Below are 17,923 nucleotides of genomic sequence, written 5' to 3' on the forward strand. Positions count from 1 at the left end.
TTTCAGTTCCTTACTCGCAGCTACCAACTGGGTACCCGAATCTGAATGTATTGTATGAGGATATCCTTTAATTGACACAAATCGCTTAAAAGCAGTCAGAAAGCTCTGTGGGTTGTAACTGTCAGCTAAGAATAGGTACACCACGCAGGTAACAAGACAAGTGAAAATGATACCATACACTTTACCAACAGTCCTCCGTTTTACAGTGTCTTTGATAGCATGAGGTCCAAACAAGTCCAACGAAGTGTGATGAAACGGTGGAGCAGGATTTAGTCTTTCGGAACTAATTTGGCCCATGCTCTGACCAACAGTCACTGCTTCTAACCTTTTACAGATAACACACTGACTCTTCACTGCCTTAATCAATCGTCGGGCACCAGGGACCCAGACTTTACTTTGCAGCTTTGCTAAGGTACACTCTACTCCTCCATGATCTGTCCCATGCAGATGTTGTATATACAACTTGACAATCTGACTCTTGGATGGCATGAGAATAAAGGAATCCTGATTCCAGTTTTCTTTAAGCCACTGAGACATTCTTTCACCAACAACGATTATACCTTCATTATCAATTCTGGGTCCTAGTCTCCGATATGCCCTTTTCCAATCTTGTTGTAAGGTTTTCTGCTCTATGCGGATGAAATATGTCTCTGCTTCCTTAAGCGTAACAGGAGTTGGTTGATACAAGGCAGCCTTGAAAGATTTAGCTCTAACCGCTCCAATCACTTGCGCCATAACCCTCAAAAGCCTTTTATAACTACTGTACCTGTCTATCCTTATGAGTTCAGTATTATGTTCTAGATCCCTTCTGGACACACGTCATAACAACACCTACTCTATCTGGCAACTCTTCATTGCAGGATTTACTAATTGGCCACTTACAGATTGGATATGAAAGGAAATCTGATCCTCTCTACCACTCAGAATTGCACCATAGATAATTAGGATGACACGGTCGAGTAGGAAGGTCAGCTGGATTTTCCGCTGTTCTAACCCACCACCAATCACCTGGATCTCTTTTAGCCTGTATTTCTCCAACTCTATTTGCTATGAAGGTGCCAAACCCGTAAGACCCTCTTTGTATCTGTGCTCTAACTATAGATGAATCAACTATGTGCATGACAGACTGAAACTTCCACACTCCTTCTCAGTTAGGATATGGAATCGGCATGACAACACTGCACCACACGGTTCCAAGCGAGGTATTGTCAGTTGTTTGACCGGGCTATCCTGCTCTTAGCCATAATCAAGCATGACTCAAAACACCCGTTGGCCAACTCCCATCTCACATATGCACAGGCCCCATATGCCAGAGAACTACCATTTAAAAAAATTACAAGCATGGGATTTCCAACAGCATTATCAGGTTTGACACATCTGGCAAATGATAAATCCTCCAGTTTATACATCTCATTAAAGAAATTACTCCATTTATCCTTCAGCCTATCTGGCATTGCATCACCCCATCCATACACAGTCCCCGTGCTATTTTTGCTCGTTACAGCCTCCCTCATTAACAATTTTGGAGTTAACATGAAGGGGACAATCAACCACAACGGATCATACACCGCTGCTACCTGACTCGGCACCATTCTCTTGGTCAAAACCCTTGGTAGTCTGCTCTTTAAATCTGACTTGTTCAAACAAGGACCTTCACGAATGTTCCTAATCCTTTTAGAAAAATTCAGCTTGACCTTGTAAACAAACTTATCCTCTGTAGGATCCCAGTTCAAGCCAAGAACCTTTTCATCACGACTGTCCAATATATTCAAAACTTCATCCATTACCTTATTGCCTGATATAATCTAGTGTTTAATTTTGAAACCGCCCTCACACAGAACTAGATTAATGTCATTCATTAGCTGTTTAGTTTTGGGAACATCCTCACAGCTATGTACAATATCATCCACATACGAGTTCCTACTTACAATGTTCTTTACCTTAGGAAATTTTGTTTCACACGTTTCAGCGGTTTTCCTCAGAGCTGTCATGGCAATTACACCACTAGGTCGGTCTCCGAATGCCACTGCTGTTAGAACATAATGATCAGGAGACCTCTTGACATCCATCTTACGCCAGGGAAACCTATGGGTGTGCTGCTCTAACAATCCCAGTTTTACAGAGTTGTACAACTTTGAGATGTCTCCAGTAAATGCAATTTTTTCCTGGGGGAATCTTAATAGAATCCCAACTAGGCTATTTAAAACATCCGGCCCGTATAGGAGGCTGGCGAGTTGAACACTATGCGGACCGGAGTTGAACTCGAGTTAAGGTTTCAGAACCTCATGATGATGAATATAATGTACAGGTCCCTCATAGTCGTTCATCTCCTTCATTGATAACCTTTTGGCCACATTTCTATTTACCATATCCTGAATTTGGTGATCATACATCTTATAATACTCTGACCCCAATTTCTCAAGTCTTCTTTCAGTTGATTTCATTCTAACAATCGCAGCAGTTACATTATTAGGCAGTTCTTCAGGTTCTCTAATCCATGGATATTTGGCACTCTAACACTTCCATTCTGGGTTATAATTCAGTCCATCACTTATCATCACCAACTCCCTTTCCTACTTAATACTGTAATTCTTATCCCTTAGTGCGCATGAGCCACATTTACACCCACCACATTTAGGAACACAGTAAGTATCTAGACCTTCAATTTCAAAGCATCTTTCCAGATTCAATTTCAGACTTAATGTATCTTCCACACTTATGTCATTTGGTTTTACTGTACTAGCAATATGACTCACAGTGACATTAAAGCTAGTCTCCTTTTCTGACTCAAATTTGATCTTTGGATGTGATCCACGAATGCAGTAACCAAACATATTCTGCATAAGTTGTAAGTTTCCCACGGATGCTGTAACTTGAGTCATTAAGCTACACCAGTCCGTACCTACCAACAAATCAATATCACCCTCTGGCCTATGTAAGTCATCAACTGTAATGTCTTCAAACAATTCTGCTACCTTACTCAAATCCACCTTACAAATAGCTGAGGTTATATCTTCGATCCCATAGGCAGTTATATGCCAAACTTTACCCTCCAAGTCAGTTATGGGAATAACATACACCTTACTCTGTAACCGCTCTGTCATTCTTCCCAACTTAGTAACTGACAAACTCACATCTTTGCCTTTCAAACCCAGTCTGGAAGCTGTAGCAAATTTCACAAGAGGTTTGTTACTTCCTGGATCCCACAAAATGTTCAGAGGTAAGTTACTACTACCAGCATATAGTTTACTTATCAAAAGTGCCTTTTCTCTTATCTTTAATTCAGATTTCACAGACAGTGCTCTGTAAAACAAGAGTCCATCAACATAGTCATCGTGAAGTAAGGGGTGGTGATACTTGCCACACCTCTGATCCTCAGTGGTTACCATGTTACAGGTTCTCCTTAACTGACACCTTTTCAACACATGATATCCCTTAAGACAGTTGAAACATACACGGTTTCGCTTGACTGCCTCAACTTTATCAGCATTACTCATGTATTTAAATTCTTTACAATTGTTTATATTATGTGTGTTAGAATCATGTAGCCAGCACCTAATTCTCTGAGGCTGAGAAGTGTCCTGATCAGTTCTACTCTTTGCCAAGTCCAATATAGCTTATGTTAAATGAGTTAAACATTGCCTCAGTTCAGTTTGGTCTTCCTGAAGTTTCTGAACAGATACAATTACATCATCTATTCCTCTTTCATAATTTACATCACTGATAGCATTGTGACACAGTGATTTGTTGCCTGTCGTGCTTGATCTTACACTTGAATCCATATACTCCAACACTCTCTTTTCTCTTAGCAAGAACTCCATCAATCTCTCAAATAGATCTCCAGTATTTCTGTGTTTCTCAGACCAAATAATCCATTCACGCTTTTGCATACCGGGCATTATTTTCTCCACAAAACTCACCATGTTTGCCATATTCATTTCTCCTTCTAAACCCATTCTTTTCAAATTCAACCAACACCTCTCAGTTTTCTTCACCATTTTCAAAAAACCCTTATTATCCCCTTCACTAACAAACTTAATCGATTTCAAATCACAGATCACAGCCTCTACTAATTTGCAGCTGTTTCCAAACTTCTCATCCAGCCTCTCAAACATTTTGTCATAATCATTTTCTACACCCTTCACTGAGCTCAGTGCTATCCCACTGAGACAGGATCTTAATGCATATGGATCTTTATCAAAAATACTTTCCATTAACTTCTTATAATCTTTAAAGTTGGAATACTCCCTTATCTCACCGCTGTACTCTGGAGGTTGAAGACATTTCACCTTTACTCTTTTATCCTTGTCACCAGACTCCTTTTCTCCACCTTTCACTTTAATTAATTTTCTATGTGTACACAACACTTGAAACTTTGTTCTTTCTAGCTCATCAATGTAGTTCTCAGCTTCCACAATAACACATTCTTATTTACCACCTTTCAAAAGCAGTGATACATATTCATCGTTACACTTTTAAACTCTTGAGTAAGCATCACATACCTCCATACACACGTCAGCTAACACATCATCGACTTCCTCTTGACTAGATGTGTCTTTAAAAAGATTACACTTTCTAATAAAATTCCTCTTGCCCAACGTGCGGGCTTCCCTGGGTAGCTGTAACTCTTTTTCAACATCCATCTCGAAGCTATGTTGAAATGTAGGGTGACTCCAGTGAAATATAGAGCAGGCTGTTGTAACTTTATTGATGACGTTTCAACCCGCAAAACACACCAATACTGAAATGTTCACAATACCCTAAACACCGAACTAGCTTCCCAGTACCCTGAACTAAGTGACCCAATACCAGTTGATAAAGCCTATCTCAGATCATCTCTCACATATCCTATCCTGGATCAATATACCAACAATATGCCTCACTATCACACACGTAAGGTAACTACTGAGAAGAAATCTGTACAGTTGTATAATACAGCACACTGCAGTAAACATAAACAGGTCATTAACCTACACAGTACCTCCCGCCACTGGAGACCCATCAAGATACTGGATCACTCATAGCACCAAATTTGTTCATCCTACAGTACAAGTCCTGAATCCATATGCACAAGTGCTGGTTTCTACTCAGAAATCACCAGCCCAGAGCAGCCGGCTTCCACGTCACAACCACGGCTGCCTGACGAGAACTAGCCTACTCTGTTTCCCTGGTCATGAGGTTACCTCCGAAGATCGTACTTCTTAATACTAAAACAATCCCATTACACAAAAACAAATTACATACAAAAGTAAATCAGATATAGGTAACACAATGTTTATATAATATCATTTAATGAAATAACATATTAAAATTTGTTACTAAAGAAACAGAAAACCTTCCGAACAGATTACACTGCACTAATTCTGCATATCGTCTCTGATGATACATATACTATTGTGTGAAAACCAATATACTCTTGTACTACATATTAATTCGTACCAAATAAATAAATATTTACAATAATGAGTGGTTTGGAATAGTTACCCCTCCCAAGAAAACGTCTTCTGTGGAGCCTGGCCTGAGAGAACACGGTACAAAGGTGAGGATACCGTTCCCTGTATTTGTATTTCTAAACTCACCTGAGCACTTTCGCTCCGAACTTTCAATGTTTCTCATCAAAAGCGGAGGTTTTAGAAAAAATAAATAAATAAATAAATAAAATATCTGCCAGGATTGGTGTGGGGGGGGGGGCACTGATGAAAAATCTGCCGGGATGTGGTGCATTAAAGAAAGGGAAGACAGCACCAAAGCCCACTCCAGTATCAGTCTTACACTCGTCATTATAGATCGGGGACAGAAGCCTCATGAGTGGAGACATGTTCTAAAAAGAGACAGAGGGACATTTGAGAGGGAAGTGAGCCATTTTTACACACAACAGGCTTTAAAAATGTCACACATGGAAGTTACTAAAAACTCACCCTTGGGATCCAATGTGGACAAACTGCCAGTCTCGGAACACAGATGGCTAATGTACAGACCGGACCCTGTAACCAAAGGGCGTCAAGAGACTAGGACAGGTTTCATAAACAGAAGATTGAGAATCCTGGAAGATGATGACACAAGAAATTAAGTCTGGAATGCAGTGAAGACGATGCCAACACCTCATCATCAATGACTGGCGATGCAAGTCCATGGGAAGTACACCATCATCCACCAACAAACTTGACATCGGGAATGACTTGAATGCCCCGGTTGCCAGCCGTGCCCCCCAATACACCATCAAATACTGAGGATTCCCACAGCGATGACGAAGTCGAGAGGTGACTCGTTTGGCTATCACTGTTGAACTGCATAGTTCCACCAAGGAACCGGAGGTTTAGGAAACTGACCCCTCATTCTTGTAATAAAAAACAGGGCTGTGAAGTGCAACATGTCAGTGAAATAAGACACCACCTCAGTAAGACAGCCAAGATCACTGAAAGAAAGGGCAATGGAACTTAATTCCCTGAAAAGTGGCCAGTCAGCCTTATCTAGAAGCCAGCGAGGAAGACGAGGCTGAGGCCCACCTGCACTATCAGTTATGAGTAATGGAAAATGGTCACTGCCATAAAGGTCTGGCAACATATCCTAGATAAAATCTAAAACAGCATGAGCTGAAGATAAGAACAAATCAATGGCAGTAAAAGTCCCAGTCTAGCTATGGAAATAAATCATTGGAGTTTAAAATGCCCAACTCCCCATATTCCACTAAAGAGACCAGCATAACACCCCAACGGTTGGCTTCACTGTTACCCTGTAGGGGATGGTGACCATTCATATATCCTAATAATAGAAAGGGAGAAGGAAGGCTATGAATCAGGCGTCACCCCCCACCCCCGTTACGAGTAGGCTTGGCGAATGAGCTTGGGTGGGTATAAGAAACTAAATTTAAAGGTGAATGTAAGGAAGAGTAAAGTTGTGGTCTTCGAAAGGAATGAAGTCACTGAATGCATAGTTTTTTATGCAAGGAAGAAGGAACTAAAGGCCAGAAGCCTGCAAGATTGTTCCCTCCAAGTAAAAACTAAAACAAAATAACAGGGAGCCGTATCCAAGATCAGTTCATTTCGAGATGCTAGGACACACTGCATTTAAATGACGGGCAATAGGAAATACAGAAAGAGGGAGATTGATTGATTGATTGATTGTAGTAGAAACTGCCAGCACAACTTGCAGGGTCATATGCCACCGGACAACAAGCTTAAAGACTCAGCAAATTAATAGTGCATATTCAAAATAAAGTTAATTACTATTACTAGAAATGAAACACTGAAAATAATAAAAGAATAGTTAAAAGAAAATATCAATTACTTATAAAAGTGGAAGGAGGCCCGCTTCCTGAAGAAAACTAAAAACATCAGTAAAATTGCAATAGGCTCCACCAAGCATTGAGGAGAGACAGTAGGCACCATCTGCCCCTCTATGCTTATGGAGGAATCTCTGACACAGGTCCTCCAAACTTGGACACTCGACCAGCAAGTGACGGACAGTAAGCGAAACAAGGCAATCATCACAGTACGGTTTGAGTCTCACCACTCATCAGGAACTCATGCGTAAGCCGAGAGTGCCCAATGCGAAGCCTAGCAAGAGCCACCTCCAATCGCCGAGGCATGGAAGAGAGAAGCCTTGGCACAACCACTCTCTGAAAGACCTCTTTCAGCTTATTATAAGCGACACCATCCCAGTGTCTCTCCCAACACGTATGAATTCCGTACCGCAAGTAAGGTGTTACATTAGAAGCAGGTAGCAGACACTCAGTTGGGGGCTGTTGGGAAGCCGCAGCCTTGGCCAATGCGTCTGCCTTCTCATTGCCCATCGCTCCAACATGTGCGGGAACCCAACAAAAATCCACCCTCTTCCCCCAACGACAAATGAGGAACAGCCACTCCAAGATAGCTAAAACTATAGGATTGGAAGAGTTAAAAGAGTCCAGGGCCAAAAGCGCCCCTTAAGAGTTGCTAAAAGTAGTAAAATAATTGTCAGGGTGAACAAGCACCAACTTTAGGGCTAAAACGATAGCTGACAACTCTGCAGTAAAAACTGAGGCAACCAAAGGAAGACTACCTCCACGGCTAAAATTGGGAAATACCACTCCAAAACTAGCACCAGATGCGGAATTAGAGCCATCAGTATACACAGGTACAGAACCATCATGACTAGAAGATTGTTCTAAAAATAACTGTAAAAGACACTGAGGACCGACAGAATCCTTTGAGCCTACAAAAGACCTCCAGAAAGTTACCTTGGGTAATATCCATGGGGCAATCCTTGGGATTCAAACAGGACTGACAGGTCTATCTATCTATAGCCCGACGCCCTAATCCCGCAAAGGGTGGCCGCAGACAAAACGCCTCCAAGTCACTCTGTCACCCACCATTTGACTCCCCTCCCCCCAACTCACCCCCCCCCCTCATATACCTCTCAACTCCATCCCTCCATCTCATCCTCGGTCTACCCCTCCCTCTCCCTCCCTCCACCTCACCTACATACACCCGCTTAGTCAGTCTTTCATTCTCCATCCTCTCCACATGTCCAAACCACCTCAGTGTATTTCTCCTAATCTTTTTAACCACATCCACATCTACCCCACAACGTTCCTTCACTTCTTCATTCGTCAACCTGTCCCTCCACGTCACTCCACATGCTCCTCTCAAGTAACTCATTTCCACTGCTCTCACTCTTGACTTGTTCCCCTCTTGCAAGGTCCACGCCTCGCTTCCATACGTCAGGGTAGGGATCACAATACCATCATGCAGTGACTTCTTAATTTCCATACTCACCTCCCTATTTCTCATCACTGCTTTCAGTGTACTGCTGACAAACCAAACACCTCCATAATATTCCAAACCCTATAGCCAATTGGGCAAAGCATGCGAGGGTGTCTACTATAATACAAAAAACAAGACTGTTTCATCACACACTCACAGACAAGTGAATCTGGAAATCGACGAATCCAGAGCCAGCATCGTGCTGCAACAGACTGATGCAGTAGATCTAAGGGAGGCACACCAGCTTCCACCAACAAGCTGGGAATTGGAGACGACCAAAAAGCCCCAGTTGTGAGAAGAAGACCAGCATGATAGACAGCATCTAGAGATTTTAATCTGGACTCTGTGGTAGAGGAGTATACCTCACAGCCATTTGACAGCTTGGAGGTTACAAAAACCTGAAACAAATGCAAGCGTCCTCCAATCAGCACCCCGAGAGATATGGGACAGAACCCTCAATAGATTGAGAGCCTTCATACATGATGTTTTAAGATTTACCAAGTGTGAATCCCATGTCAAACGGCAGTCAAACGTCAGGCCCAGGAATTTCGCCTCTGCCACACAACAGTCTCCTGCCACTAAGCTGCAGATCAGGGTCCGTGTGTCCCCTTCTCATCCCACAGAAGTGCGTAGCCACAGTTTTAGAAGTGGAAAAACGAAAGCCCTTGGAAGTGGCCCAGGCAGAAATCTTGTCCAAGGCAAGTTGCATATGCCGCTCAATAACAGACATGTGGGAGCCAGAAAACCATATAGCTAAGTCATCCACATAAAGGGATGAGGATACCCCAGCAGGCACAGTGTCAACGATACCATTGATGGCCACGGCAAAAGAGAAACACTTAAGACACTCCCCTGTGGGACACCCTCCTGGCACAGTGGCACAGAGAGGGTAGAACCCACACGAATCCGATACACACGATAAGACAAGAAGTCTCCAAGCAACACAGGCAGACAACCACCTAAACCAAAGGCATGAAGTTGTCGGAGGATGCCATGGCGCCAGGCAGTGTCATAAGCCTTCTCAAGGTCAAAGAACACAGCCACAAGATGTTGCCAGAAAGAGGGAGACAGTCCCTGAGTCGACCTGTTGCATACATGAAGGACTGGGAGTAATGGTTAGCTTTTGCATTAGAGAGTTGGATAGAGAATGGATGAGACCTTGCTGCTAGATGAGTGCTGCACACCCTTCGTGATGATGGAGGGATGCAACAAGAAAGTTCAGAGGAAAAATGACCATTGAAGTAACCATAGAAAAGAGACAAGAAGCAAGAGAGCAGCAAAGAGGCAGAGGTTGAAAGGAGCCAGGAAGAGGCGGAGAGTTAATGAGATGAAAAGCCTTTGACTTCACCTTGTTGAGAAGAGCTATGTGTGGGAAGCCTTCCCACACGTGAGAGTTGTACTGTACGCAGGAGTGAAGAAACCTGTGTAGAAAGTCTACAACTGTGCAGGGGTAACGAAGACACAGAGTCGGCGTACCACACCTAGTCTCTTGGAAGGATATTTTAGAAGAGAGGTAATATGATCTTTCCAAGATAAATCCTGAGAGAATGAAACCTGAGGTATGTTTAAAGATGATGCAAGATTGAGTTGGATGTTGTTAAAAATTAGAGGATACTCCTTTGAAGATTTTGTTGGGTTGAAAGATGTAAGAATTGAGTTTTTGATGCATTAAATAGAATAAGATTATTTTTACCCTAATCGGAGATATGAGCAAAGTCAGACATTAGGTGTGCCATGGTTTCAGCTCTTGTTTGCTGAAGTAACTGCTGAGATGGGCACTCAGAGAAGCGAATGGAAAGGTTATCAGTGGAGTCATCAGCATATGACTGGATAGGGTTAGATGTACAGCTTAAAGTGTCACTGATGAATAGAAGGAAGAGAGTTGGTGACAGGACAGACCCCTGTGGAACACCATTACTGATGGCTCTTTGAAACAAACAGTGGCCATCCACAACAACAGCTATAGAACGACCAGAAAGGAAGCAAGAGATGAAGGCGCGGATAGAAGGATAGAAACCATTAAGAGGGCATTTTGGATATTAAAGATTTCTGCCAGACTCGATCGACAACCTTTGAGATGTCAAGTGCAGTGGCAAAGCTTTCGCCAAAGTCCCGAGAGGAAGATGACTTGGAGTCTGAAAGGCAGGTTATAAGATCGTCAGTGGAGCGTCCCCGTAGGAACCCATACCAACAATCAGAAAGAAGCTTGTGGGAGGAAAAATGCTTTAATTTTTTTAGTGTTAGGAACAGATTCAAAAACTTACAGAGATACAGGGTGTTAAAGGAATTAAGCGATGGTAAGTGGGCTTGGAATGGTCCCTCTTCATTGGGACAGGGTGAATGAGAACAAACTTTCAGGCAGAAGAAAAGGTACAAGTTGGAAGACGAAGGTGAAAGAGTTTACCTAGGCAGTGTGGCTAGATAGTGAGGAAATGGAAACCGTGAGTGCATTTAAGTACCTGGGAAGTGTGATGAGTGGGGATGGAATTTTGGAGGATTAAGTGCTTGAAATGGTACAGCAGGGAATAAAGGTTTCTTATTCCCTGACAGCAGTAAGTGGGCATGGAGGCAGAAAATGTGGCTGCATGACAATATTGTGATCTGTACTCTAACGAATGGAAGCGAAGCTGGGTCCTGGTTGAAAGCAGACAAGTCAAGAGTGAGAGCAGTGGAAATGAGCTATCTGAGCGGAGCATTAAGAGTTACATGAAAAGACAGACTGGCAAATGAAGTGAAGGGGCGTTGTGTTGTCGATGTGGATGTGAAGCGTCAGGAGAAATACATTAGGGTGGCTTGGCCATATGGAGAGGATGGTGAGAAACTAACTAGGAGTGTGTACGGAAGTGACGTGGTGGGGGGGCGAGGGAGGAGGAAACCGAAGATCGTATGGAAGGATCGAGTAGATACTGTAGGTATACGAATTAGAGAGGAAGTGTACGTTGGAGGGAGGGCAGCGAAATGGAAGGGGACAGGGCGACCTGGTGGAGATTTGTTTCTGGCCACCTCTTACGGATTAAGGCGTCTAGCTATAAATACATAGATAGATTGATAGATCTTTTTGCCAACACTTTTGAACTCCCTCCTCATTTTTCATCATTAGCTTAAGCCCGTCTTTCCTTCTAAAACCTAAAATTTCAAACCGATACCACTCCTCTATGACGTGCTGGCAGAAAGGGCACAGTAGAGCAATGGTAGTTGGGTCAGCTTTACCGACTGGGACTGTATAATGCTTAGTTCTGCAAGTGGCATGATGACATTTTAAACAAAATGGTTTCCAAGTTCAGTTGGTTATGAAGTCGAAGTGAAAACGTTTAATGTTTTGAAATACACCTAAAAACTCATTCACGTACAGTGTGAAACTTGGTAGATGTAAAACAGAAAATTAACAACCCTTGTTGGAGGGACTCAAGTCAAGAGTGTGAGCAGAGGAAATGAGTTATTTGAGAGGAGCCTGTGGAGTTCACATGCAGAGACAGGCTGACAAATGATGATGTGAAAGAGCATTGTGGTGTGGATATGGTTGTGATAGGGACCAGTAGGAGAAGCACACTGAGGTGGTTTGGGCATGTGGAGAGGACGGAGACTGAGAGACTGACGAGGAGAGTGTATGTGAATAAGGTGGAGGGGAAGAGAGGGAGGGGAAGGCCAAGGATAAGATGGAGGGATGAAGTGGAGAGGTATATGAGAGAGGGTGTGTGTGAATTGGGAGCAGGGCTGTGAAATGGCAGGGGACAGGGTGACGTGGAGGCGATTTGTTTGTGGCCACCCCGTATAAGGGATTAAAGCGTCTGGCAATAGATAGACAGATAGATAACAACGTGATATCAGAAGCTCTAAACAACCTTCTTATTAAACTGGTGTCATTTACAGCTGAGAGAGGTGGTTTGGTGCATGACTGTGGTGGTGGTGAGTGACGATCCAGTCTTCCTGTCCACTTTTGCCGAGTCTTCCTTCAAAACTCACCTACTGATGATTCAGACAACGAGGCTGCTTGCCTTCACTCGCCTCCCTCTCCACCGCCTCCACACCCTCCATCACCTTCACAAGACATTCTCTCGCACTGACTCACTCATCGCCATTATCAACGATGATCTGACAAAATTCAGGTAATGCTTTTAAGCCGATATTAACCCCTCCACTACAGGGATTTTCTCACCTGGGTGTCCTATTTGAAGATTTTTTTTTTTCTTTCAGAAATCAACTTTAGCCTTCAGAAATTTCGAGTAAGTCGCACTGATTAAGAAACTGTACCGTCATTCCTCGCACAGGAATTTTCATGGTGTTTCGACATTTTTAGCACTTGCTGCTAGATTAGCTGAAACTGCCATTTCACGCGAGTTGTATTAAATTTGTTAAGTCTACACTCCTAAACTGTCAGTCAATTTATGCTGTATGTTGTGTAATTTTACAGCAGGCCATACTGGAGCCCCAAGGAGGCTTAAAATTGGGGTACATGGGTAACTTAGCATGGAGAAGAATATAGACATGGTGGCATTGGCCTCCGAGTCTACTGTTATGGCTTCGAGGCCGGGATGGCCGGAACTGCCCTTAGGAGGCCGAATTTGTGGCTAACCACCGAGGCAATTTTCAAGTTTATCTTTAGATCTTTCTCTTTTCTATTTATTTTCTGACGCAATAGCTTGAGCAAGTGTGTCCATGTTCACGTGGTGACAACGATTCCCGAGGTCGACCATTTCCGGTGAGAGCAGCGTGGCATCAGAGAGCATGCGCACATGAGAGAGAGAGAGAGAGAGAGAGAGAGACAACAGCTGCTCCCACACAGTCGTTTTGCACCAAATTTTGCACACGCCTGTGGATGCGCCAAAAAACTTTACATGCAAAAATTCATTAAACACTGGTCACTTTGATTTTTTTTTTTTTTTTTTTTTTTTTTAAGAGGGTTAAACAGTGTCACCTCTTCTTCAACAAATGTCCGTTGCCCAGCGTCACCAGGCATGTCGTCACCGTGGCAGCCAACAGCCGTGCCGCTATCTTGATATTCCTCTCTCCAATGATGGCCACCACACCGTAAATCTACTGGTTCCCTGCCGGCTCAGGACATCCAACTTCCGAGATTCATACCTATTTCAATTTGGCTTTATTTATTTATTTATTTTTTTTACAGTTTATGACGACTTACTTATTGTACTGACTAAAGGGTGAAACGATGGAAGTCTGACATTGCCAGTATAAAGTAAGTGGAATAGATAGGGGTATCAGGAATAATTGCGAGCGAAATGGAGTGTATGAACAATCAGTGGCGAACGCAGGGGGGGAAATTCTAATAATACGCACAGAGAAAACGCTTTACGAGTTATGAGAATTGTGGTGGCATCAGAGAGTGCGTGCGTTAGACACAGAGAGAGGGGAATGGGCGGCCAATTAGCCACCATTCGTAACTGAGCCAATAGAGCTGGCTCACCGCCGGATTAAGGGGGGGGCCCAAGGGGCCCGGGCCCTGGGCCACCCACCAAGAGGGGGCCTCCCACCAGAGCAACTTGTGTTCATTTCATTTCGTGTTTATGCATTACATATTACAGCATTGGATGAATAGTCCCCGTTCAGTATTTCCTAACTAAAAGTGTCCTATTTATATATTAGGATTTAGGTTACCAATCTGTGGTGTATGCCACTGGGGGAGTTGGAAAGGGGGCCTCTCTTCCAAGCGGGCCCCGGGCCTCCCACATGCTTAATCCAGCCGTGAGCTGGCTATCTGTGTGTGATGTGTATTGAGCACCAAAACAATGCATGCCAACAACTTACCAGTTCATGGTGCATTACAAACACTCAGAACAGCTTGCTATGGCAAGCCTGTGTTTTGAGCACCAAAGTGCTCCAAAAATGCAACAAAGGACAGCTTGCTATCACACAGAAATTTCTTGGACTGGTGGCTAATGTCTACGCCAAGGGGATTTCCTTAACCCTACGTTACTTCTGTGGGGTGTTTTGGCACCCTCAAATTTTTATAAAGCTCATATTTCCTAGGTGGCAACTTGATTAAATTTTCTCTCCGTTCCAGTACTCGCCTGATTCAGTGAGGGGAAGGAGCACGTGGAGTTGCGCGGTCCTGCCTGTGCTGTAGTGAGAGGCACACACACTTTCTTCCCCCCTGGGGTGTCCAGTCACCCCACCAGACTAACCAAGGTATATTTTCACGATTTATGAAATGTTTTTAATTTCAATGGGAAATGAATTTATGTAGATTTGTTATGGAGAATATATATCAGTCCTCTCTAATATATGTTTACAATGAATTGCTGCTCTCAGTGTATTTTATTACTCATTCAGTCATATAATTATGAGTTTAGCTAAGACGATAATGCATAATTTCTTATAACTGTTTTATAGAAACTTTCTAATTGATAAAAATTATCCATCTTTTCAGGTACAAGATGAATGAAGCCGAGAGGCTAAGGATTCAAAAGATGTTGGAGGAGGCGGTTGTAAGCAGATCAGAAGATGAAGAAGTTGTAGAAGGGGATGAGTATGTTCCTGCCTCCGAAACTGAAGGTGAAGATGATGTCGCAGAAGAGGATAAACATGTTCCTGACTCCGACTGTTATGAATAAGAGCCAGTTGATCTACCAGAGGAGCCCCCCCCCCCAAAAAAAAAAAAAAAAAAAAAAAAGAGTGAAGGATGGATTGGAATATACAAAACAACATAGTGGAAGAAGAATGTTCCTATTTTAGTTGGTCGTACCTGCACTCACAATATTATCAAATTTAGAGCAGGGCCAAAAGGACCAGCCCTAAATTCCCATTCACTTACAGACCTCTTGGCACTCTTCATCACTCTAGAAATAATTAATTTATTGGTCGAGTATACTAACTTGACAATCAATGAGAAGAAAGGGAAGTATGCTGAGCCCTACAGAACACGAGACACTGATATAATTGAAATGAAAGCATTTCTTGGCCTACTTATGTTAGCTGGTACTTATCACGCCAACAGGCTACACCTTGCTGATATATGGAAATCTGATGGTACTGGAATAGAGATATTCAGGCTATGTCACTGAATCGCTCTCTCTTTCTGTTGTGTTGTCTAAGATTTGACAGCAGAGCAACGCGCGAGGCAAGAGAGAAGGTGGATAAGCTTGCCCCAATCAGACAAATATATGAGATATTTGTAGAAAATTGTAAAACGAACTATACTCCATCAGAAACTGTGACAATAGATGAAATGCTTGTAGCCTTTAGGGGCCATTGTTCCTTCAAGCAATATATCCCCAGCAAACCAGCCAAGTTTGGCATCAAAATACATGCACTGTCTGATGCAAAAACTTTCTATGTATCTAACATGGAGATATATGCTGGAATACAGCCAGATGGGCCATACTAGACTGACAAGAAATACAGTTCACCTCACACCGTGGTCACAAGCCTCATCTCTGAGATCTCAGGACCTGGCAGAAATGTAACATGTGACAGTTGGTATACTACCTTTCCACTAGTCGTATCACTACTTCACGACCACAAATTGACTGCCGTGGGGACACACCAAAAGAACAGACGTGAGATTCCCCAGCAGTTCTTGGTGACAAAGGGTAAACCTTCTTGTGATGGTATGTTTGGATTTAGTCTCATACATACCAAAAAGTAAGAGTAAGAACAAGAAGAAAAATGTTGTACTTGTGAGCAGCATGCACAAAAATGGCAAAATAGACCCAAGAACTGGTGATTATATGAAGCATGAAATCATCACTTTCTACAGTTCAATCAAAGGAGGGGTTGATGTGGTCGACATGATGGTGGGGAAGTATGACACCTCCAAAAACAGCCGTCGTTGGCCCCTAACTATGTTCTTCGCTCTCCTCAACATCGCCACAGTAAACTTGCATGTTCTGTATGCTCACAACCCACAGAATAAGCTGAGGCGCCGCTAATTCATCAGGAAGTATGTCTGGTGCTTATTGAGGACAGTCTAAAGAGGAGACTGCAGACCATGCATCTCCAAAGAGATCTCAGAGCAGGAATTAGAAAACTTTTGCCCACAGCTGTTGGATGTTCAACAACCTCCCAGCCACAGTCATCACAGAGGACAAAGCAATGTGCATTTTGTGCCAGGTCACAGGACCGAAAGGTGAAAACAGTGTGTAGCACTTTTGGTAAACATGTTTGCAGTGATCACAGCAAGGTGATTTTGAGTTGTGCTGAGTGCCAAGATACACTATCAGGTGGTGAATCAGAGTGATCGGAAATGGTGAGGATGTTCGGCAAAACCAATGTCTCATCCATGGCTTTGTAATGAGCTGACAGATTTTTCCTGCATTTCATTTTTCTTGGAACATTCTGTGGCTATTCTTGATGCGTGATACATTTCCCTAGTATTGTATTGATGTGCTTTAGATAAAGTATACATCATATGTTTACGTAACAAATTTATGTTAATTATCATTACACTGACATATATGTTTAGTTATATTTGTTATTTAGGTCATAATGCGAAACAGATTGGATTGCATTTTACTTTCCCATATTGATTATCATAATACTGATAAAAAAAATAAAAAGCAACATAAAATGTATTATCCTGTGGCTGTTTACCTAATAAAAGTGTTTTGAATACGTATGTTATTTTCTTTTTTACCATTTTTATAATTTACTGAATGTTATTGTTTTAAATTAATAAACACCAGCTACAAGGCATTCAATCCGATCATTAGTGATTGCAGAGATATGCCGAAGCGGTAGCACGAATACATTTAACATGCTGGTAACATTACATGTATTTTTTTAAATTGGGGTTTTGTAACACCCCACCTAACCAACCGTGTTTGAAAATCCCACCGGACTAACGAAGGGTTAAAAACGACCCCAGGAAGACGCTTCATGGGTGGGGATGGAAGTCTTCCTGACTGTCAGGAAGTAACTACTATAAACATGCAGTAATTGCATAATAATCATAGGAACACTAGAAAAGCTTCATCTATCATGATTTCATCATATATAGCAGGAAGGTGTGAAGTGTGTAAGTTACATGCATGCGTTTGTGGAATGAGGGAGTTGCTTTATGAAAGAATGATGAATAATAATGAGTAATGGAAGACTGCTAAAGCATAAAAATAATCAAGATGTATATCACGTCAAGTTCAATCTTAATTCGATGAAAGTGGTATTGATCACTGCAGGTACATCGGGTTCTACTGTAGGTGAAAAGAAGGACAGGTTTGGGGATC

The 17,923-nt window shown here is 42.6% G+C and overlaps 1 protein-coding gene across 1 annotated transcript in view; it reads left to right on the forward strand.

Moving 5' to 3' along the window:
- The window catches only part of LOC145398706 (uncharacterized), a 61,982-nt gene extending 46,669 nt beyond the window's left edge, over positions 1–15,313 (forward strand). Inside the window, exons 3-4 of the mRNA XM_080271508.1 lie at positions 12,615–12,850; positions 15,130–15,313. Of these exons, the coding sequence (XP_080127634.1) occupies positions 12,615–12,850; positions 15,130–15,313 (420 nt within the window). The remainder of the gene's footprint in view (positions 1–12,614; positions 12,851–15,129) is intronic.
- Positions 15,314–17,923: the final 2,610 nt, after the last annotated feature.

The sequence above is a fragment of the Coenobita brevimanus genome, chromosome 46 (genome assembly GCF_032717465.1).
Source record: "Coenobita brevimanus isolate Jiangsu-jjx chromosome 46, ASM3271746v2, whole genome shotgun sequence".
NCBI classification, from domain to species: domain Eukaryota; kingdom Metazoa; phylum Arthropoda; class Malacostraca; order Decapoda; family Coenobitidae; genus Coenobita; species Coenobita brevimanus.